The sequence below is a fragment of the Hyaena hyaena genome, unplaced genomic scaffold, assembly GCF_003009895.1.
Source record: "Hyaena hyaena isolate Hyena2069 unplaced genomic scaffold, ASM300989v1 scaffold_102, whole genome shotgun sequence".
Lineage (NCBI taxonomy): Eukaryota > Metazoa > Chordata > Mammalia > Carnivora > Hyaenidae > Hyaena > Hyaena hyaena.
This window is the reverse complement of record NW_024080734.1, coordinates 1,222,584-1,244,914: the sequence shown is the minus strand read 5'-3', so window position 1 is coordinate 1,244,914 and position 22,331 is coordinate 1,222,584. Positions and strand designations below refer to the sequence as shown.

The window sequence follows — 22,331 nt, the reverse complement described above, 5'->3', positions numbered from 1 at the left end:
TATCCACTGTGCTCCTAGTGTTTATCTTCCTGGGTAGGAAATAGTAGGGGTATGTGTATGTGTGTGTGTATATATGCGTGTGTGAATGTACTGTCTGTGTACTGTCTGCAGTGGGAGGAACATGAAGATGTTAAGAATGTGAACCCACTGAATTTGTATTATGATGTACACCTTTTCCAAATGGGATCTTATGATATGCATTCTACAGATGACCACCCGATTTGGTGGGTGGCTAATATGGTATGTTTATTTCACAGTTGCACATGTTACAGCTTTTAAAAAATATATGTAAGATCTAAATGGTGTTTCCGAGCAGATATTTCCTTTTAAGCTTTTTTTTAAAAAAATAGCAAATATGATTGAATCACACAACCATGTTCCACCTCTTTTAATTCCCTTGTTTTCATTAGAACATTATGTTAAAAGCTCACTAGACACTGAAATGTGAGAATTATCAAAAAGAGAAAAAGAACGAGAGCCTATGGTATAGGAGGTTATAAAAGAGAGAAGCCATGGTTTATTTCTGAAAGAAAAGGTAAAGGCATACATTAGAAAAGGCAGCTAGAGAATTAAAGATGGCAAGATTCTTTTTATGCAGGTTGAGGCTGAACTGAAGCCTTTAGCATGGCACACTGACATTTCAGGGACTAGAGACGCAAAAGAAACCCTTCCATGCTGTTCAGCCATCTTGGCCCCACCCTCATGGCACACTGACAAATCTCCGCTTATAATGCTGTTGGCTGAGCTTGACCAAGGAGCAAGGATGCACATAATGTGCTTCTTGTGTTAGAGTGAGAGTGGCTGGACCGGGAAAAGACAGCTCATCTGCAGCCTGCAGGTAGATTCTGGAACAAGTCCCGTTGTTACTCAAAAAGTTCAGGACTCTGGGCCAACATTCTCCTACTTGTGCAGGATATCTACTCAAAGTAGTCCAGCTAGAAGGATCAGGGTTCCGAGCAAGGCCAAGCTTGTTGTAAGCCACTTGTTTCTGGGTAATGCTGCTCATCATCTGATAAGCATCCTTCCTGGTCAATAGAGTATAGAGGTAAGTGCTCCTCCTGGAAGGACGCAGGAGATCTGCTGCTTGGAACATGGCCCTCAGTGTCAGAGTAGCAGATAGAAATGAACTCAAGTCTGCACATATTGATGGCAGCAGTTCATAGTAAGGCTACTTGGAATAAATTTTTTAAAAAAATATTCCATTTCCATCCCTGATGTGGGGAAAGCGCTTTAGCATTGTTGAGGACTGGTGTACGTATAATAGTAAAATGATAAGACATATCAAATGGGAGAGTAAAGCCCTAGAGCCCTTTCAGTTTGGATTCAGGGGAATCCATTATATCTTACAAACAAATTTACGTTTGAGATTGTTGATCCATTAATGTTTTCTTCATTTACATTTTACTTTTTAGTGGTAGAACTTATTGGAATTTGGGGACAGTTCTGCTGGGGTATGAAACACTGTATTAAAAACTCATCTTGGTATCGAGTTAGTGTGGTGACTTCCAGTGAATTGATTTAGGCCCACATTTCATTTTAATCAAAAACAAAAACTGGGAAGTGTTACTCCCTAAATAGGTAACAATGCATTTTATAAGCACTGCAGAGATTTAGCAAATAGCATGTATGATTTATTTAGAAACAACCCCTGGCACTTGAGGGTTACTCAATACATATAATAGTTTCCTTCTCATTCTTTTTTATATGAGGTAAATGCAGACCAGGGAGCACTGAGCAAATAGTCAACCCTGAGTAGGTTTGTAATCTTAAGCTCCATGGGGATGTCTTTGGTAAAGATAAAAAAGGAATGACTTGTTATTTCTATTACAAGACTCTATAATGCTAGGACTTCTCTACACAGCTTAAATAATGGGTAGGAGAATATTCTTTGAGGAGAAATTCTCAGATGTTATCTAGTCACCTGTAGCACTATTGGGTTAGCACGCACACTTGGCTTCGAATACTGTTTGAATCATTACTTTGTTCTTTTGAAAAACCATGGCATGCAAACAATTCAGCATATCTCAAAAATACATGTAGTATGCCCAGTAAAATACATTGGCTAGCATAAAAATCAAAGGAAATAGTAATTTGGAATATCGATCAACATTACTGGGGTTTTGAATTGTGAAATAATCAACAATCCTGCCCATCTTATCTCGGAAGACAAACTTGAACTTGTCACTGGTTTTCATGGTCAAGTCACTATAGTCAACATTATCACCAGAAATTTCAATGCTGGCAAAACTGATCTTCCGTTTAAAGCTGGAGATAGAGCTGTTGATGATGTTAGTGATATTGACTTCTTCCACTTCCTTCGCCGTCGCCTAGATCATAGACAACATGGTTAGCTTGAAAGATGCGCCTTAGCAAAATAAATAAGTAGGTATTTATAATTAGAAGTCTAAGTATCGAATAATTAGGTTTAATAGAAATTGTCATTGAGTGCCTCAGTAATTGGCTGGTAAGCCAGACTTGGCAGTCCTGTTATCCTGCTTATAGGCATCTATCCCTAGGTCCTCGGCTTGTATTAGGGGAAGAAAAACCATTGCCTTCTATTGATATGCAGAGCTGTGTGCTAAGTGCTCAAGCTTTGAAGTTAGCTGATCTGGGTTCAAATTCCATTCTGCCTCTCACTGTTATGAAATTTTAGTCATCTTAATCCCTTTAAAACTCAGTTTCCTTGCCTACAAAATGGTGATGATATTAATACTTACCTCATGAGATGGATGGGAAGATTAAATGGTATAAATTATGTAAAGCATTTAGTAGTTGTTTGATGAGTCCCATTCTGTCTCAGTGAGGAGCGATCAGTTATGAGAGATAACGGAAATCAGCAGTGTCTAAAAGTCTCTGCCACACAAACAGAAATAGTGATGCTTCCTACCATTCTAGGGAGGTATCCTCCAACATGCCTGGAATGGCATAGCATGTGGGGAGTGTAGAGAAGTCAGAGAGAGTGGAGTTTGGATCCTTGGCCAGGCTACTGACTAGCTGTGAGGTCTTGAATCTCACTTCTCTGAGGAGCAGATTCCTCACTAGTAAATTTGGAATAACAATGGCAGCCATCTAATAGGCTGTTGGGTGGAGCAAATGAGATGTTTAGCACATAGCCTCTACTTTGTAGTGAAGCTATTCTTATACACAGAGCATAATAAGGGCTTTCTGGTGTCTTCCATGAAGGATCTTAGTAATTCTCCAACCCCTTTTTGCCAATCTACCAAATTCAGATTTTTTTTGGGGGGGGGGCCTTAAGGAAGCTATAGAGAGTAAAATAAATGAAATCCATATTCTTCTTTGGCTGGGCGATAGGATCATTTGCCTTTGGTACTTGGGGAATATGACTGTGTGAATCATTACTCATAAGTCAAACATAAGGGAATAGGCAACTGCATGTCGGGCTGTTCTGATTCATTTCTGAGAGCCTTCCTAGGTTGTTAGGAGTGTTTTAAAGGATCTAATATTTGCCAAGGGCTTGTGACTGTGTCTGGCACATGTAAATGTTCAACTGATAATAATGATTGTTATTATTCTGAGAGCTGGACCACAGTGTTTCACTGCTAATTCATATAATGGCAGTCTTTCCCTGTTAGCAGAAAAACATGCTAATCGAGAAATTTGCTGCAATTTAATTTTTTCATACATTTTCAGTAAACCATTATTCGTATAATTTAAGAAAACAAAAATGCAACAAAATCCTTAAATAGTAAATACATATCAATATGAAACTGGTAAGCAGCTGATCATGTTTGGTTTGATAATGGGCTTTTCATGGATGCCTGTTCTTCTGATTGTGATTCCATGTTGCCTAAGGATAACAGTGATTTGCTGTGAGAAAATTAAACATGTTAATATCCCATTGTACTTGACAAAAAGAGCAGACTTTTTCAAAAGGTGTCATGACTTTTCTCCACCCGAACAGGGAGGAGAATCCCTGGGGACGGGAACCAGTCGGGGCCACCTGTACAGGCCAGCACATGGCAAGTGATGAATCATATACAAGGCCCTCAGAATCCTTACCCTATCTTTGGCTGCCATCTGCTGTAAGGAGATGTAGTGGGCAACTGCATACTCCAGTAGGGCCCCAAACACGAAGCTAAAGCAGATCCCCAGGTATACATCGATGGCCTTTATGAAGCAGTTGGTGTTGGGAAGAGAAGTGCGGGAGCCAATCATCAGCGTTGTCATGGACAGTACGGTGGTCACTCCTGGGAAGACAGGTAGGCGATGTTCCCACATCAGTGGCCAGTGAACCTTTTACCTTTACTTGGTGCACTGACACCATTCAGAACTTGGCAAGGGGGACAGGACTCAGAAATGGAAGAGCTCATTTTGAAAAATCTGCGATCGTCTAGAGCAGGGTTGATGTGTCCATTTTGAATGGAAAGGAGTGATATGGTCTTCTAAATGTTGCATCTTCTGTCTTCCCATTGGAGGGGGGTGTTCAGTACGTAAGATAACTGGCAATAGACCATCCCAATCATAATTCTCCCTTATCACTGTAAAACATGTTTAAAAATGCAGTACCTCTGTCTCTGTCTCTCTGTCTCTTTCTTTCTGTAAAAGAATCTTTCAAGAAACCAACTTCCGGAACTGCCCTGTGAATGTCAGTGGAAAAAAAAAAAAAAAGCCTGATAGGAGGTAAAAAAACAAAAAAGGACCTGTTACACCAGTTCTTAGAAATCTCCTGTGGGAGCTGCTTACCAATACAGGTTCGTGCAGGAACGGAATCGAGGGAAATCCAAAATGAAACCCAGGATAATACCACCAGGAAAGTGGAAGGAACATAGGTTTCCAAAATGAAATACAGGACATTCCTCCGAAGCTCAAATTGCAAGACCAGTCGTGTATAATTTCCTGATAGGGTAAATAAGAGATAGGAAATAATGTCTGCTCACCCAGTAGAGTGGTTTCCCTTCAGGACGTTTCACTTAGCTATTTTCACATTAAGTTATCTGTTATACACCAAAACCTAAGTAAGCATGAACTGTCATTACAATTTCAATAAAAGAAATTGCTGTTGTATAGAATGCGATTTATAGGGGTACTGGAACTCCCACCCATGATCCTTTTCTTTTCTTTTTTTTTTTTACAAATAGTTTATTGTCAAGTTGGTTTTCATATAACACCCAGTGCTCATCCCCACAAGTGCCCTCCTCCATGCCCATCACCCCCTCCCCCCCACATCCATCAGTCCTCAGTTTGTTCTCAGCATTCAAGAGTCTCTCATGGTTTGCCTCTCTCCCTCTCCTCCACTATTTCCCCCTTTCTTCTCCCCCATGGTCCTCCGTTAAGTTCCTCCAAATCCTCCTATACGTGCAAACATATGGTATTTGTCCTTCTCTGCCTGACTTATTTCGCTCAGCATAACACCCTCAAGGTCCATTCATGTTGCTACAAATGGCCAGATTTCATTCTTTCTCATCGCCATGTAGGATTCCAACCCATGATCCTTTTCTTGTGCCTTTCTCCATCACAGTGTTCCTGTAGCATTTTACCTGCTGGCTTCCTTAACATCTACCTCACTAGACTGGGAGCCCTTTGGGGGCCATGTCAGTACTGGGCATGTAGCAGGTATCAGCGCCAGGCCCAAACCCTACCACACTGCGGGGGTGTTCCCGGGCTGCACAGAGATAAAGTAGAGAAGAGGTGGTATTTTTGACTCAAAATGAAACCCAGTTATTTTGCTTTTGTATGACACATGTCCCCCAAATTACCTGTTTCCTGCTGCGATCTGGTGACTAAGGTGAAATACCGTTGTATGGTGTACTGAGCAAGACGCAAGTTTTCCAGCCCACGCACAGAGTCGTTCCCTCTCAGCCAGCTGAACTCCACATCGTTCCCATCGTAACCCCCTGGCAAGTCAAACAGTGCCCTGGTGAGTGTCGGGAGGCAACAGATTGAGCTTGTCTGGAAAATGCTACAATACGGGGACAACAGGAGTTTATCTTTCAGGAAAGTCTAGCAGCTCTGGAAGTCTTCTCAGCAACTTCACAATTGGTCTGCTCTTATTTCCATACTGGCTTAAATGCAAAAACAAAAACAGAAGACAAGAAATCTGCTGCTAGCCACTTTATTGATGTCTGTTAACATAGGCGTTTGATAAATCTCAAAGCAGTTTTACTAATATAGTCCATAATAGTAATAATAGCTACCTTTTATGAAACATTTATGGTAAGTCTTTTACACATTATGTCTCTAATGTTCTCACAGACTTGCAAGGTAAACATTTCTATATTTCTTCACTAAAAAAATTTTTTTTACGTTTTTTGAAATTGGGATGGATGTTAGAGTTGATACATACATACATATATATAAAGTAGAGCCTACATTTTCCCCTAAAATGTTATTCGATAAATGCTGTACCTTAGAATCGAGGAACTGTAATGTCTTGCCTATTTTATACATGAAAATTCTCAGATTCAGAGAGTTTGCTTAACTTTCTCAAGATAGCAGGGCAAGTTAAAAACAAACTCAGGAAAGTCTAAACCCAAAACCCATGGACAATGATGATGATGATGATGATGATGATGATGATGATATCTATTGTTTAGTGAGCAATGACATTTCTAAGTGCTTTACAACGTTACCATTTCATTTAATCCTCAAAATACCCCTTTGAGAAGATAGATGAGTGGTTAATAAGCACATGAAAAGAGGCTCCACGTCATTAGCCGTAAGGGGTAAGCAAATCAAAATCACAGTAAGATACCACTTCACACCCATAAGAATGGCTGTCATGAAAAAGACTGACAATAGCCAATGATGAGAACATGGAGAAGCTGGAACATCTTAGTGGAACATCCAACCACTTTGGAAAAGAGTTGGGCAGCTTCTTGAAAGCTCAAACATAAATCTACTATTTGATCCAGCATTCCACTCCTAAGCATCTGCCCAAGAGTAATCAAATCAGGTCCACAAAAAGTGTGTACACAAATGTTCACCGTGGCATTATTCTTAATAACTGCGGAGTGGAACCAAGCCAAAGGGACTTGCATTGCTTGTACTCTTTCATATGGAATAACGAGGAACAAAGCAATAAAAAGGAATGAAATACTGATCTATGCTCCAACATGTATGGGCCTCAAAAACATGCTAAGTGAAGGAAGCCAGATGCAAAAGACCACATGGTGCACTGATTGCATTTATATAAAATATCCAGAAAAAGCAGATCCATAGAGACAGAAAGTTGATTAGTGGTTAACTCGGGGTGGGGGTGGGGTGGCAGCAATGGGAGAGCCTATAAATGGGCTCTTTTTGTTTGATGGAAATGTTCAACAATGAAATGTGGCAATGGTTGCATAACTGGGCAGATTTGCCCAACATCTTTGAATTGCACACTTAAAAGGGCTGCATTTTGTGATATGTTCCTGTTACCTAAACAAGGCTGTTAAAAAATAACTCTCTGAGTCAGATAATAATATTTTTTCCTCCTTCACAGATGAGGAAACTGGGGTCTGGAGAGGTTAGTTCTACTCACCCAGATTCGCAGCTAGTGACAGGAAAAGCCCAGTGATTTTAGTACCTGCAATCTTTTATTTTTTATTTTTAATGTTTATTTATTGGAGGTGGGGAGGGGCAGAGAGAGGGAGACACAGACTCTGAAGCAGGCTTGAGCTGTATGTATGGCTGTGCTCATCTCTGAGCTGTTAGCCCAGACCCCAATGTTGGGCTGGAACCTGCGAACCATGAGATCATGACCTGAGCCGAAGTTGGACGCTTAACCAACTGAGCCACCCAAGCACCCCAGTACCTGCAGTCTTAAACATGGAACTGTACTCCCTTCATTTTCCTAGGCTACCGAGAAGAGGGATGCCAGTATTGGGACTCGCATTTTGTTAAGTCTTAGCTTGTAGTATCCACTTGCTTAACAATGGTTATCTTCCCTCCACAGGGCAGAGAAGTGGTCATGGGCTCTTAGAGAATTTCCAGGTAAAAATGGTCTGTGGGCTTTCTCTTAGAAGCACTCCCAAATATACTGAAGTTAGCTGTCCAAATATGCCTAGGAGTCCAAAGAAACACAGAAATAGCTAAAAATAAAAAGTGGCTCATACAAGCTTCTACCTGGGCACTTTACCTTTACAAGTATTAAAATGCTCACAATCATGGCATTATCACTGCTCTGGTGGGATGGTAGCAGTTCTTTTCTGGGGATGGTGTTCAGGAAAAAAAAACCTCGGTGAGGTTTCTGTACCCAAACAACTGCTAATAAACACTCAGTGAAAGCTTCCTCTGTTCACTGGGGATGGTATTTGGGCAAGCAGAGCGCTGGAGTTTCCAGGAGAATCTCACTCCAGGGATTTGAGATGAGCACAGCCATACATGGAGGGCAATTACTTTTTCCATGTGGGGTTGAAAATGAGTTCTCTTTTTGATATCCTCAAGTTTTATTCTTCCCCCAAATAGCTGTATTGCTTTAAGTAGGTTTTGCATGCATTTAATCAATAAGGTAATTAATCTGCCTGTCTGAGTCTTTAATTAAATGTCTACCTCTGAAAAATGACTGCTGCTTCATAATGGTTGTGCTTCTTGGATGTGGACCACGTGTGTCCTCATGTAAGAACTGCTCACTGATTGCCAGTGCTTGACTGTGGTGTTTCCACCTCACACGAGCCATCCCTTGATGCCTCGATAACTCCTCTCTGAGCCATTCTTTTCCCAGGGCATCTGTCACAGATACCACTTTCCCAAGTTTGGTGGACATTTCAGAACAAAGGAGATTACTCAACAATGCCATTTGACACACATCAACTTAGAATAAATGCTCATTCTTCATCATAAGTCCTCAGACTGCAGTTTGGATGCCCATTATGGGCATCACTGCATTAAAGTACACACAGCCCAAACAACTTCTTTTCAAAGTTGGAAGCAGGTGGAATGAATGCCAGTGGTTTCTTGGCACACTTAGCCTTTTTAACCTCTGCTGTGTTCTTTCTGGGCTTCTGGTGCCTTCTCAGATTCTGATTCCCACTCCTTATCCAATTGACTCCCATTTCCTCGGCTGTCCTGTCTACTCTAAGGCGGAAATATTTAGTGTTGGTGCACAGTGGCCCTCTCCAAAGGCACAGTGGCCCTCTCCAAAGGCTGTTCTATTGTAAGGTTTGTTGCTGAAAGGTCTCTAAATCTCTCTGGATAAACACTCCGAAGGGCTGAATCAATTGGAATCAACACCAAGAAAAGAAAGGCCATTGCGTATAGGTCTCTCTCCAGGAATAAGCTGATCTAAGCCACCCAGGAAAATCATCTCAGGGGTCTGCAGGATATATACTCACAGCTTTCCAGTTGCAATTTGCATGTCTGTGTGTCCATGGGGTATTTGGACAGGTCCATGTTACATGCAACAGTCGTTGTGATTCTAGGAAAGGAAAAATGGGTTCAAAAGGAGTGTTGTGAGGGAAAGCACGCATTCCCTGTTAAGGGCAGCTCCAAGAGCACTTTCACCTTGACCCTTACAGTGGACATGTGACTTGGAGCCTGCACTCAAAACATTCCTGAGCTTTTCTGTGCTAAGTGACACCTTTGAGATGTGGTAAAAGCTGGGGCACAGCACTGAGGAAGCTGGAATGTTAGCAATGAAGGGCAAATATGCGATATCTTGCAGAACAGAATCACTCAGTGGCTTGAGGTGCGTTTGCATCCAGTTTTAAAATTTAATCTTCGTGACAAACCCACGAGGAGCTAGAACAGAGATTCCAACACTACCATCACCTTTTGACACAGATTAGGGCTTGCCTTGGCTCACACAGCTCTTAGTGCCAAGCTGGGGCTGGATCCCAGGTCCTCTGTGCAGTTCTCAAGGACCCTGCCTCCTGGAGGGGATCAGCATTTGCAGAGGAAGTGGAGGATGATGGAGGGTCCCAGGCACTGTGGCTCTTAGGGACATTCAATTAAGCCTCAATAAAGCCCTCACAGTGGAGATTTCAAGTTGCCCACCATTATCTCCCTTTTTCTTCAGGGTCACATGTTTTTATTAAGCACCGTTACTGAGCACTGTCCTGGGTTCTTGGGGAAAGTGAAATGATGCATTCATGGTGCCCACCTTGAGGAAGCTCCCACTCTCTTAAGGGAGACAGAGTAAGAGCAGTTACTATTTACTGAGCGCTTACCCTGAGCCAGTCCCCAGGCAAAGTGCTTCACGTGCATTATCCCTTTGAATTTGTACTATAGCTTTATGAGGTAGGAAAAATCATTCTGCTTTTGCTGCTGAAGAAACCAAGTTCAGAGAGTCCAGCAACTTGCCTAAGGTCACACAGTAGGGACAGAACGGGGACTCACCTCCAAATGGGTCTGATTCTAGAGCCAGGCTGTTAAATGTTGTCCATAATTTGTAATCATTGCACAGGACAGATTACGTTATGTGCAAAATACAGACAGACACATCCATGCACACGCACGTACACACACGGGAAGAATTAGTGTTGACTGGAGCTGGAGGTCAAGGGAGAGGTCTAGTTTAGCTTCTTGAAAGAAGGGTTGGGATTGTGGCTGTTTTTTGCATAATTCAGTGTAGCTGAGGAATGTCAGATGAGCAATCCAAAAATTCAGTTTATTGGTTATCTCAGTCTTTGTTTCCTAACAGCAGCTTCCTGCTTGGGATTGAAGAGTATTGGGCTCCTGACCTTCTCCCCAAGGACTGTGGGAATATAAGGTTTACACAGTCCCTGACAGGAGCCTCTGCCTGTGGGCTGCCCCTTGCAGCACCTAGGGAACACCTTCCCTATTCTAGCCAACCAGCTTCTTGATGAACTTCCACTGGGTGGAAGGGGCTTTTAGCCTCGGGGATTTGGAGAAGAGACCAAGGGAGGCCATGGCTGCAGATGACAGAGGCCTTGGGGCACTGCCCTTTGACTCTCTGTACAAAAGTGACAGACTGAGTCGAGATGCATCCTGCAGCAACTGTAGCTCCACTGGGTCCCATGAAAGGGAAAATGTTTACATTTCCTCCTGCTGTTCCCCCTATTCTCTTGCTAACTTCCATTTACTTTTTAAGACTCAGCTCAGAGTTCTGTCTCTAATATCACTGCAAACACTAACCTATTCCCTACTTCCCTGGGATTCCCAACTTCCTTTCCATATCCACCTGCGTCAGGACCATGTCTCATTCAGCTCTGTATTCTTGGTGTCCGGAGCCAGGCCTGGCCCAGAGCAATCATTCGGTAGTTGCTTATTGAGCCAAACTGAACTGGGGGACTGGGGGGGGGGGGTTTAGTTTTAGGGCCAAGAATCTAGGAAGGCAGGGGCATGAGAAAGGTGGGACATTGGGGTAATTCTCTGAGAGCTGGTCAGGAGTACCCAGGATATATTTATGCGTTCTCTTCCAGCCATTTCCTTCCAGCCCCTTCAGTTACCTGAGAGCATACAGGACCGTGCCATTGGAGAAGAGGCGGATGAGCCTGTTTCCCACAGTGACGTCATGGAGGAAGGACTTCTTGGACTCCACAATGTAAGTGTCTGGTACCCAGAGGAACTCCACGAGGCGAGCATCCAGAGTGAAGCTCTTGTTGCCTTCAAATACCAGCCGCTGGTCTGTCCAGCGCTGTCTGAGGTATATGGTGGCTGTGTAGTCCTGAGGGGGGGAAACCAGGTAGTGGAAATGGATTGGGGGGCGAAAGACTTTGAAAATGGAAGGAAAGTGGTCAAGTCTTACTCCCCTCCCCACCTCCACTTAGCTCAAGAGCACATCCTATACTAGACATTGGTGAACGAAGTCTTATTCATGAGGGAGCAGCCTGTTAGCAATAAGAGAACAAAGCATCTTATCTCTTCTAGACAATCACTCTCACAGCCAAAGGGGAGCCCCATAGGAGCATGTTTAGGGCCTTAACTTACTCACCTTCTATCACAAAAGCCCCAACAATCTGTTGAAGGTTTTGGGGAGCTAAGTGCTTAGGTTGTCCAGGATTTACCCAGAATGCACAGTGGCAACCTGCTTCTTGTGTCAGCCTGTCTTTACTGAGAGGACGGCGGAAAGAAGTCATGCGATTGTTGGTTTTCACCAGCTCAGCTTAGCTTCCACCCTGGGAAGTTCGGTGTGATATTCAGGCTTCCCTGCTGCCCTTTGATTCTCTCTCCAGTTTTCCTCCCTCACCAAAAGTACCCACTCTCCTCCCTCGTTTCTTCCCTCCTGGCCTTTGAATCCACTTTCCTTCCTTTTCAGAAGATCTGTTTTGCAAGAATCTTCCACTGTCCTGAGTTTTGGGATGGGTCTCCAGCCTCTGCCATTCCAAGTGCACGGGGGCTGTGAGTCTCTGTTTTGTTTTTTGAGTAGCTAGAAGGTGTATCCCCATAAAACACAAGGAGAAGGTCTCCTCAGGGGGAAGGTGAAGGGGCCGCACTTACCATGTTACTCTCTGAAATACTAGAAATACTTGCAATGTCCAGAGTCAGTGCTATTTGAACTGGTTCTCCTGAGAATGAAGAAAAAAAAAAAAACCAGAAGGACTTACATAGAAACACAAAACACACTACGTTAGTACAATGTGTTAAAAATTATAACATTACAAAAGTAACATTCACTATTGGAAAATTTTAACCACTCTAGAGTATGTAGAGCAAAAGGTGAATTTCTATCCTCCCCCTGTCGGGAGGAACCATTGTGTAGAATGGGGAAAAAAGTATGAAAAATGTTTGTATAAAAAAGGTACAAATATATAAATAGCTTAGTGTGTAAGAGAGACCACACTATGTTCATTAGTGCAGATTTTAAAGGATGTGGTTGTATTTGCTACTTCTTACTTGGAGGATTTTTTCCCTCGGGGACAGATTATTTAGAAACGTAGTAAGAGATTTGGCGATTTGCACAGAGATCTTCATTTTTTCCTCCCCTCAACTAAGTAAATTTACCACAAGATGGCATTCAAGACTGCTCATGGCTGAGCTCTTGCTCACCTCCTGATGCTCTGCTACTCTTTCTTTACCCTCCAAAAAGCCTAAACTATTTAGAATTCCAGAACCTTCCCTGTGCGATCTGGTATACAGATATTGGGCTGCAAGCCGAACTTCTGAGAGTGCCAGTCTCAGCTCGAGAGACCAAGGCCTCAGAGCCACCATTCTCGAAGCCAGGCCCGGGCAGTGTACGCCTGCTGACTGGAGACGTGGAAGAAAGAGCAGGAGTGAGAGATGTCGGTTTGCAGCTGGGAAAAGTTACCGACCCTTTCAGAGCTGCAGAGTTCTCACCCACAAGCAGGGAGAATGCTAATGACAGTGTAGGGCCGGGGAGAGGGCTGAAGGAGACTCGGCGTGTGGCAGCTTCTCTGCAGGACAGTGGCAAGGGGGACACACGTGAAGCACCTGCCCAGCCAGATGTCCGGGAGGCACTCACTAAGTTATCTGTACGAGGCTCCCAGGATCGTGTCCGTCACAGAATAGAGGTTCAATAAATGGCATTTGCCTACCCGCCTTCTCCTCCTTAATCCTCGCTAATTCTGGAAAAAGAACAACTGTTCTCACCAAGTTAATAGCTACGACAGCATTCACTTGCAATAAATAGCTAGGGGTGTGTCAGGGGACTGCAACACCGCATTAACCAGGAAAAAGGGAGGTGGAACTCACAGAAGCGCTTAAAACCGTCTAAGTGGTAGGAATCAGACAAAGCGACCTACTTATTCACAGAAGGAAACCAAGTCATAGACTATAGGTGGGAATTTGGAAATGGAGTTTTAGAACGAATGCAGTTAAAAATAATTAAGCAAATGCTTGGCGTTAATACTTGGTGGAAGAGTGGGAGATCTTTGAGGACAGACTGTGGAAGGTGCTGAAGGACTATGGTGCTAGGTGGCTTTCTGCCCCTCAAGGCAGAAATCGAGCTTGGATTTCTCCAGGGTGTTTGAATCCCATGCCCATCGCTTCATAGCTGTGTGACCTTGAGCAAATTGCTAAGCCTTTTTGTGCTACAGCTTCTCGCCTATAAAATAGAGCTACTAGTGCCTACTACTACGGGTTGGTTTGGGAAAGTTACAGGCTCTATTTTAAGTGCCTGGAGCATAGGCGCAGTGGGGCAGCGTTATTTGCTCTCCCTGAGGAACATGGAGAACAGAAAACACAGGAAAGTTCCACCCCACTGTACTTTCTGTTTACTTTATTTCTAATTAGTCTAGTCCCCACTTTGCCTCAGTTGGCATCTTTATGGACCAGAACTTGCTTTCTTCCCCTTGAGTTATAAAAGTAAGCTGTGCCACCAGAGGGCAGCTTCCTCCTAGGAAAGAGGTCAAAGCCAGTTCCTGGACAGTGTTCTTAGGGCTTGTTTACAAACCTGTGCTCTGTCTACCTCAGTCCCTGAAAAACCCTATGGAGGTCTTTTCTCTTAAGGACCTCAGGGACCTAGAACTGGGTGGACAGACATTACAGAAAACATGGCCACCCCACGGAACTCCAGACTGCCACATAAATGTAGGTTCCTTTAGGAGACAGATTGCCAAGGTGTTGGGGCTTGTGCCTTCCCCTCTTTTTGACTAAGGACTGCTTACCCCCTTTTCACCCCAGGTGGATCTGGGCCTCACACTCCTTGGGTCCACCCCAGGTTCATTGCCCAAGAATCTTGCCTCTTGTGGACCTACGAGCAGGCAACAAGAAGGGCAGTATCCGGGCCTAATCGTTTGGGGTTTGGGAGGCAGAGACACTGGACCTAACCAGTGTGTACAGACTCACATTCTTGTCATTAGTGTTCTTCTGGGCCTGGAAAGACTAGGGGAGGTTGAAGCCTGCCTAGGTTTATTAACGTAAGGACCTCAAATCTTAATTGTGTGGCCGTGAAAATGGTCTCTCTGATCTCCAGCGGAGATGGGTGTAGTTGGCCCAGCTGCTGTGCTCTGAAACCTATCCGTGCGTTGCTCGGAGGCCATGCTTCTCGAAGGCAACACCCCATCAGGGACTGAGTGAGGCAGGGATACACACGCACACCGTTCCTGGGAGGCATGGAGATAGGAGACTCCTCTGTTGGGAAATTTGGCTCAAGGACTCCCTGGGGCCTTTCCACACACACGTAGAACTGTACTGTAGTCTACACCTCTGTCCAACCTTCCCTCCCGCCCTCTCTCCTTCCCCCGGGGTCAGCTTCCCTCTCTTTCCACCCCACATTCTGTCATAGATATCGCCCCAATAAATATTTGTCACGGATAATTCCCTTTTGGTGTTGGCTCCCCCGTGGACTAACCCCCTAGTCCTGGATCTGACCAGAGAATTTTGTCGTGTGAGGGGAGGAGCAGGCAGGAAAGGGGATTAGAATAGACTGCATCCTGATGATGCTGCAGGCGCCATGCTTCCTGTTCACACACTTCATCTCAATCAGTCCTCTCTGTGAGGCAGAAGATGTGTCCCCACTCTACAGAGAGGGGACTTAGAAAGCTGAGGTGCTTGGCAAGCAGTAAAGCCAGGAGCCAAATGGAGGTTTGTTCAACCCCAAACTTCTTTCCAGCACTTTCTGCTCTGCGTAAGGAGACATGAGAGACCACTGAGAGACTGAGACTCTGTGAGGAGGTATGTGATTGGTCTCATTCCCTCCCTCCTAGCCTCATTCCATCAGGAAGTACTAACTGACCTCTGGCTATATGCCAAGCACTGAGCTGCTGCTGGGGTTAGTGAGGTAAATAAAGCAGGACTCCCTCAAGCAGCTGCAGCCTAAAGCTGAGACAGGTGTAAAACCAGCGGCAATGATGGTATTGCCAGACAATGGCTAGGATTTGGAAGTATGTTCAAAGTAAGGTATGAAGAATGGGGACAAGGCCTAGAGGAATCAGGGCTGGCTTCTCAGAGGAGGAAGACTTCAGTCAGAGATATGAAGAAAATTGGCATTTTGCCAGGGAGGGGATTTGGAAGAAGCTGTTCTCAGCAGATAAACAGTCTCAGCACAGGCAGGAGACCAGGGAGGCCAAGGAGGTGAGGGACTGTTTGGGGCACACTGCTGGCAGCAGGGCATAGCGGGAGAAGTTGGGGCAGGTGAGACTGGCAGACAGAAAGAGGCTGGGCTGGGAAGGCCCTGGTGTGCCATGTAAAGGGCCCTGGGCTCTATGCTGAGGATGCTGGGACATAGGCAGGTGTTCTGAGCAGGCAGAGGACCCAGGCAGGTCATCAAGGTGCCACAGTTGGGGGTTAGCCGTGAGTGACCAGGCTGGAGGCAGGAAGACTAGATGGCGTGGTCCTTAAATAATGACACTGGAAGTAGAGGTAGAAGGAAGACAGTGTATAAGAGGTCATCAGAGGCTCTAGTAACCTCCTCTGCTGGGAAGAGGATTTCTGCAGGTGGAGAGGCAAAGTACGCTCTTCAAAATAGTGTGACAATCACTGGCTGTCCTCATCTACCATTGCTAATCCTTGACAGGGTGCAGACCAGAAAATGAAGTCAACTAAAATCTCCCGAATCCCTTCTCTGCATACTGTCTCTGTTCTCCTTCTTTTGAATTGATGTCCTGGACAGAAAGGATGACCTACCGCCAAAGCTGGGCCTGAGAAATTTATTATATCCTGCTGTGAGGTTCTCAAAGCCAGGCAGGGAGAGCTTATCACTTCTGCTGACCTCAGTGTTGAACTGATTCCCCTGGACACACATCCTGGAAAAGAAAATGGGTGCTGTTTATTGTGGATAAGCATGTATGCACATAAACTTGAGCTTGTGTTTGCACGTATGTCTGTGTGTTGGGCCCAGGAACCAATGGTGACTTTCCCAGAGAGAAATCTCTAATTTTCAGCTGCTGAATTAATGTGTCCTTATCTCATTCCGTTTTATTACCCATTTGCCATACCTCAGAATGTTGAGGTAATCTGGGAACCCCTCCAAGTGTCTTTAGGAAAAAACACAAGTGGGGGTGCCTGAGTGGTTTAGTTGGTTAAGCGCCTGACTCTTGATGTTGGCTCAGGTCATGATCTCACAGTTCGTGAAATCTAGCCCCACATTGGGCTCTGCACTAACAGCACAGAACCTGCTTTGGATTCTCTGTCTCTCTTTCTCTCTCTTTCCCCCCCTCCCTCTCTCATGAGCACATGCTCTCTCTCTCTCCCAAAATAAATAAACATTAAAAAAAGAAAAAAGAAAAAACACAATAGTTCATCCACGTATGACCATTTTGGAGGCTTGAATAAGTGGCAGGAAGTGTGTTGTCTTGTGTGTTAGCAAGGTGGATGTTCTAGGCTTTGCCTTGCCATTGGTAGGAAGGAAGACCTGCCACCTTCCTACTTCAAGTACCTGCTCAAAGCAATTCAGACCAAGGTCACAGTCAGCAAACTCACCTTGGAGTGAAGAGACTCAGACATACAAAGGTCAAATGGAGACTGTATTTCATGTTGACGGGGCACTCGAGCAGAGAGGGGCCAAAGTAGGAATCACCTGGGGAAACAGATGGGCAAGGTGGGAGAGGTGACCCAGAGGGCTCCCCTCCCCCAAGCCCAGCTCCATCCTGTGGGTCATCAGCTGCAGCAGTTTTTCATCAAGTGTGGGGAGCACATGTTATCACTCCACACCATTTGGTTATCACTCCTGGGATATGACTTCATTTTGGAAGCGCATATGTTAAATCCAACCCAAATAAAGGCTGACACCTCATTTAGAGAGTGGCTCACCAGCCCCAGAAATGCAGCCAGTCCATTCTGGGCTGCATATTTGGAAAGCTCCAAGACTATGCCTTACCCTCTCCTTATCCTGACTTCGCCAGGAAGGACACCCCCAACTATGCACTCACCCCAACCGTGCCATTTATCCGAGGGTCTAAGTTTATTAAGCAGGTCACGTAGACAGGAAATGAAAACTTCCCAATAATAAACGGAACACACAAATAAACTTCCCAAGCACCATCCACGTGCAAGGAAAACATTAGACACTTTCCCACAGATCTTGTCACGTCATGTCACGGCGCCTTTGTGAGGTGGGTAGGTTAATCCCAAGCCGGGATGAGGACACAGAGGCTCACAGAAAGGTCACTGTGCTAGTGAACGTCAGAGGAGCCTTTGAGTCCAGGGCTGGCAGCCTCGCACCACGTGGTATTATTGGCTGCTCTCCCAGCCTCCCAGACCCGCTCCCTGGGCGCTCCTAGGCCGTCCAGCTGGTTGGGTGAGCATCGTGTATGCGTGAGGACCGTCAGGGAAGGCATGGCCCAGGGGCCTGGCCTCCTCAGGCTTGGGAGCTATTGTCAGATGTTCCTCTGAGTAGAGCAGCTGGGAGCCAGGCAGGTGAGCCTGTGACCTGTCATGCTGGCGACAGCAGAGCGGGGGTTCTCGGGTGCGGCTCCGGCCGTGTGCCTAGGCAGGCAGTCCCGGGGTGGCTCCTCCCCTCCTCTGGGGCAGCCTGCGTCAACCAGGCTACTTTCAAGAGCCGCTCTGGGGCTGAGGGTATGACTCGGCCATTCATTAACTAATAATATTTTACTTCCAAAATGAATACATGCTCGTTGTGGAAATGAGAAAAGATCGACATGTAGAGAGTTGAAAGTTGAAGTCCCAATGGTGTGTCATGTAGCCTCATCAGTTTAACAAACATACCACTCTGGTGGGGGATGTGAGAGTGGGGAAGGCTGTGCGTGGGGTGGGGGTGAGGGGCTCAGTTTTGTTATGAACCCCAAATTTCTCTAAAATATAGTCTATTTAAAAAGTCTCTTTCGGGGCGCCTGGGTGGCTTAGTCGGTTAAGCGTCCGACTTTCGCTTAGGTCATGATCTCGCGGTTCGTGGGTTCGAGCCCCGCGTCGGGCTCTGTGCTGACTGCCAGCTCAGAGCCTGGAGCCTATTTCGGAGTCTGTGTCTCCCTCTCTCTCTGACCCTCCCCTGCTCGCGCTGTCTCTCTCTCTCTCCTAGAAATAAATAAAAATATTTAAAAAAAAAAATAAAATAAAAAGTCTCTTTCTCGCTTCCCTCTAGACTCACACCTCAGAGACAATCAATTGTCTCTTAACAGTTGTTTTATCTGGAAATATGAATAAAACAGTTAAAAGGTAAAATTGGGGTGATGGCATGCACTTTTTCACTGCTTACTTTTTTTGCTTCATAATGATAGCAAACATTTATTATATACTCCATGCGTGCTTGTACTCTGCTAAGAATCTCGGAAATTCTTATAACTCATTGAAGTCATTACTACCATTCTCCTCATTTTCCCAAACCAAACAGCTGAGGCCTAGAGAGGACAAGAAGCAGCCCCAAGGTTGTGTAGCAAGTAAGGGGCAGACCTGAATCCACGCACGCTGACCCAGTCACTTTTAACTGCTACAGCATGACACACTGCTCTTTTCCAATGTCAGAGACAGATCTGCTTCATTCTTCCTAATGGCTCAGAGTATGACATAAGATCAGTACACCAACATTTATAGGACACATGTGCTGCTTATGGTACTAAGTTATTTCCGCATTTTTTTTACTGCTACAAAACCAGTAATGAACATCTTTGCACATGCGTAAGCTCCTGGAACTCTGCACTCTTTCATATTTCTCTACCTCAGCCCCTTCCTTCTCACTCATCTTTTGATAAATCGACATTATCAATACACCAATGATCCTACTCAAACTTTCTTCCTTTAGTTTATCTTCCCAGTCCCTGTCCATTCCCCTGTCGCCAACATCAAGTTTAACAGGGTCCGTGGAGTGGCTCCCATGCCCTCCATCCCTTCATTCAATTTTCCAAAGCCTTACCAAGCTCCTTCTGGCAATCAGACATGTAAGAGGTATCCACCAGAGTTCCTGTCTAGTGAGAGAGAGGGTGGATAAGCAGTGACATGACACAGTGTTCCCTGTGACTGTTCTATAATAGGGGCCGAGGCAAAGGATACATGGTGTGCAAAGGAAGCGAGTGACCAGCTCCATTGGCAGAGGGTGGGGCAGTGCCAGGATGGAAGTCATAGAGAAGGCCATTAGATTCTTGAAGAATGTGTTCACATTTGCCAGGTGACCAAAGGAAGGTGGGGCCCTCCAGAGGCCGGGCAAGGATATGGAGGCTTGCCCACCAACACTTTCCTACCCACTTATGCTCAGGCTCTGCCCTCTAGCCCATGGCCATCTGTCACTTCTTCCTAGTCTAGTCTGAATTAGCTTCTTTCTCATTTTGGGGTATTCCTAAATTCTTCTCCCCATATGAAACTGAACTTTATCAGGCAAGTTGGGGAATGATCTAGCTTCAACTCTAAGACCCCTATTGAATCGTGTTTTCCCTGTGCCCAGCCCTGCGTTAGGAAGTGAGAATGTTTGAGCCTTGGGCTTCTGAATCTGCCCCAAGGAATCTCATGTCCTGAAAAGCTTTGCCCACACCAGACCTGGAAATGTGATTCCATCTGACCCTACTTATCTTGTCAGGTTGGTGATCATGACTCATTTTATTAAAGAGGAAAAGAGAAGGAGAGAAACCCCTCTAGATGCTCCCAGGTGCTATAGGTGCTGTGCCTGGTGCTTAATCGCATTTAATTCTCATGACCATCTGACCCAGTAGGTGTTAATTTCTAGAGTTGAATCTCAGATTGGTGAAGGGATTTGGTCAAGGCCACATAGGAGTTAAATGCCATGACTTGAATCTAGGTCTTCTTCCAAAACCCTGTTCTTTGCACTGCATTTGGAAAGAGGGCCCCAGCTCCCAAACTAAACTAGATTCCACTTGACTCTGGTACTTCTTGCACCACATCCATCTCTGGGGTAGAGTGCTGCATTCGCAGTGTGTCCCAAATGGCAACCGTGCTGGTGCCTTTACCTCTCACATGGCAAAGGAGCCAATCATCAAGTGATGACTTGTGTATCCACCTGCCTGAATGAAGGTTACGGCCACCAAGGCTGATACAGATGCTGGGAATGGCGTTTGGCAGAGCCATCCACTGAGCAGCCAGAGGGCAGGGCGCCGAGGGTTATCCCCAAAGCCACAGGGGCCCCGGAGATTCCCACTGTATCTAGCCCTTCTCACCTTGGGAAGCATGGTATTCAGGATGTTCCCAGAGGCTCTTGAGCAGGGCACCTCTGAACTCTTCCCCTACTCTAAGGGGCTTTCTGCCAAGATCCCTCCTCTACTTGTAGAAAAGAGCTTGAGCTTTGGGTTGAAAACACCTGAGTCATTTAATCTTTCAAAGTCTGGGCTTTCCTATCTGACAAACGGCAGCAGAAAGCACTCAATAAATATTAGTTTTCATTCTCCTCTCCCTTCTGCCTCTGTGGGGCTTCATTGATCCCACCTTGACCATGAGAACCCAAAGCTCAATCTCTTCCTATACCCCCTGCTGCCACCCGTGGCGTGAGCTGTCTATGGTGTCCTCTTGAGGGCACTCATTTTGGCATCACCCCCAGAAGGACAGGGTCACACACAGGGCTCCAGGGTCACCTATGTGGAAGATGGCAGCTTTCTCTGGATTGGCTCTGAGCAGAGGTAATTGCAATACGTGCAGGTTTCTGTTCCTGTTCCCAGAATCCCCACCACGCAGACAGGGAGCCCCAAACGTATCATGCCCTAGCCTCCTTCTCACGCAGGCACGGCTCCCTGACTTCTGTCACTTCAGCGCAGACAGAATCATGTGTTGGGGAGCAGGAGTGGAGCCCAAGTTAGGCTGAGGTGAGGAAAGGCATATTGCCTTGGGCCCTCCTTAAGACAATCACAGCAGATGAAGTTGTGTGGTGGGGGCCCGGCCCACAGGACGGTGAGCAAGGGGGGGCCTGTGGCTCTAGGGTCAGGCAGGATGGGGTGTCCTCTTGGCTCTGCCGCTGGCTCTGAGACTGTTACTTCTCCCTGAGGTTTAGTTGCCTCCACTGTGAAATGGGATAGTAATCAGTAGTTCTTCAGATAACGGTGAATAGGTGCTTAGCAAGTTCTAGGCCTCGGCCCCTCCCCACACTCCCAGCACGGCTTGTATCTGAATCTCCTTCCCTCGCCTCCCTCCAAGTACTGGAAAGACCAGCAATTCTCTTACCAGCTAGCTGCGGAGGCTCTGTTATGGCAGATCCTTCAGGCCTTCCGGCTGGACATTCAGGCAGGACATGGTCTTCTGGGTCCCCGAGAGCTTCCTCATCCTCAGCCCTGACTCCTTGGATGCAGGCACACGGCCACTCGGCCACTCTCGGATGGAGTGGCGCTCTCCATGGGTGAGACAGAGCTGCGGGACTGGCTAGGCAGGTGAGTGGGCGGGGCCTCCCGCAGCCCCTCCCCCGGGTGGAGCTCTGACCTGGTCCTGGAAGTCTCTGGGAATCACCCAGCTCCTGCTATGGCCACAGGCTGCCAGGAGTTTGGTTCTGAGTTGGTGTCTCAGCTGAGCTCCTGGACCCCAGCCAGAAAAGAATCTTGAGATCAAAGACCCATGAAAGGCAAATACAGTGGGTGACCGCACCCAGCATGCCTGAAAGATGAGTCCCAGGTTCTAAATTTTGAGGACACCTCTATCCTGGTGTCATG

The 22,331-nt window shown here is 45.8% G+C and overlaps 1 protein-coding gene across 2 annotated transcripts; it reads right to left on the bottom strand.

Moving 5' to 3' along the window:
- Positions 1-203: 203 nt before the first annotated feature.
- Positions 204-21,983, bottom strand: LOC120234074 (gamma-aminobutyric acid type A receptor subunit pi). Of its 2 annotated transcripts, none has more exons than XM_039235718.1 (10): positions 21,853-21,983; positions 17,221-17,317; positions 16,426-16,544; positions 12,340-12,407; positions 11,349-11,566; positions 9,273-9,355; positions 5,718-5,855; positions 4,705-4,857; positions 4,021-4,208; positions 204-2,327 (listed from the first exon to the last, which is right to left on the bottom strand). In XM_039235718.1, exons 2-10 carry the CDS (start codon positions 17,271-17,273, stop codon positions 2,025-2,027), a joined length of 1,323 nt encoding a protein of 440 aa, XP_039091649.1. In that variant the 5' UTR covers positions 17,274-17,317; positions 21,853-21,983; the 3' UTR covers positions 204-2,024. The 2 variants fall into 2 exon arrangements, with proteins under 2 accessions (XP_039091649.1, XP_039091651.1); XM_039235720.1 differs by lacking the exon at positions 204-2,327 and adding an exon at positions 3,669-3,808.
- Positions 21,984-22,331: the final 348 nt, after the last annotated feature.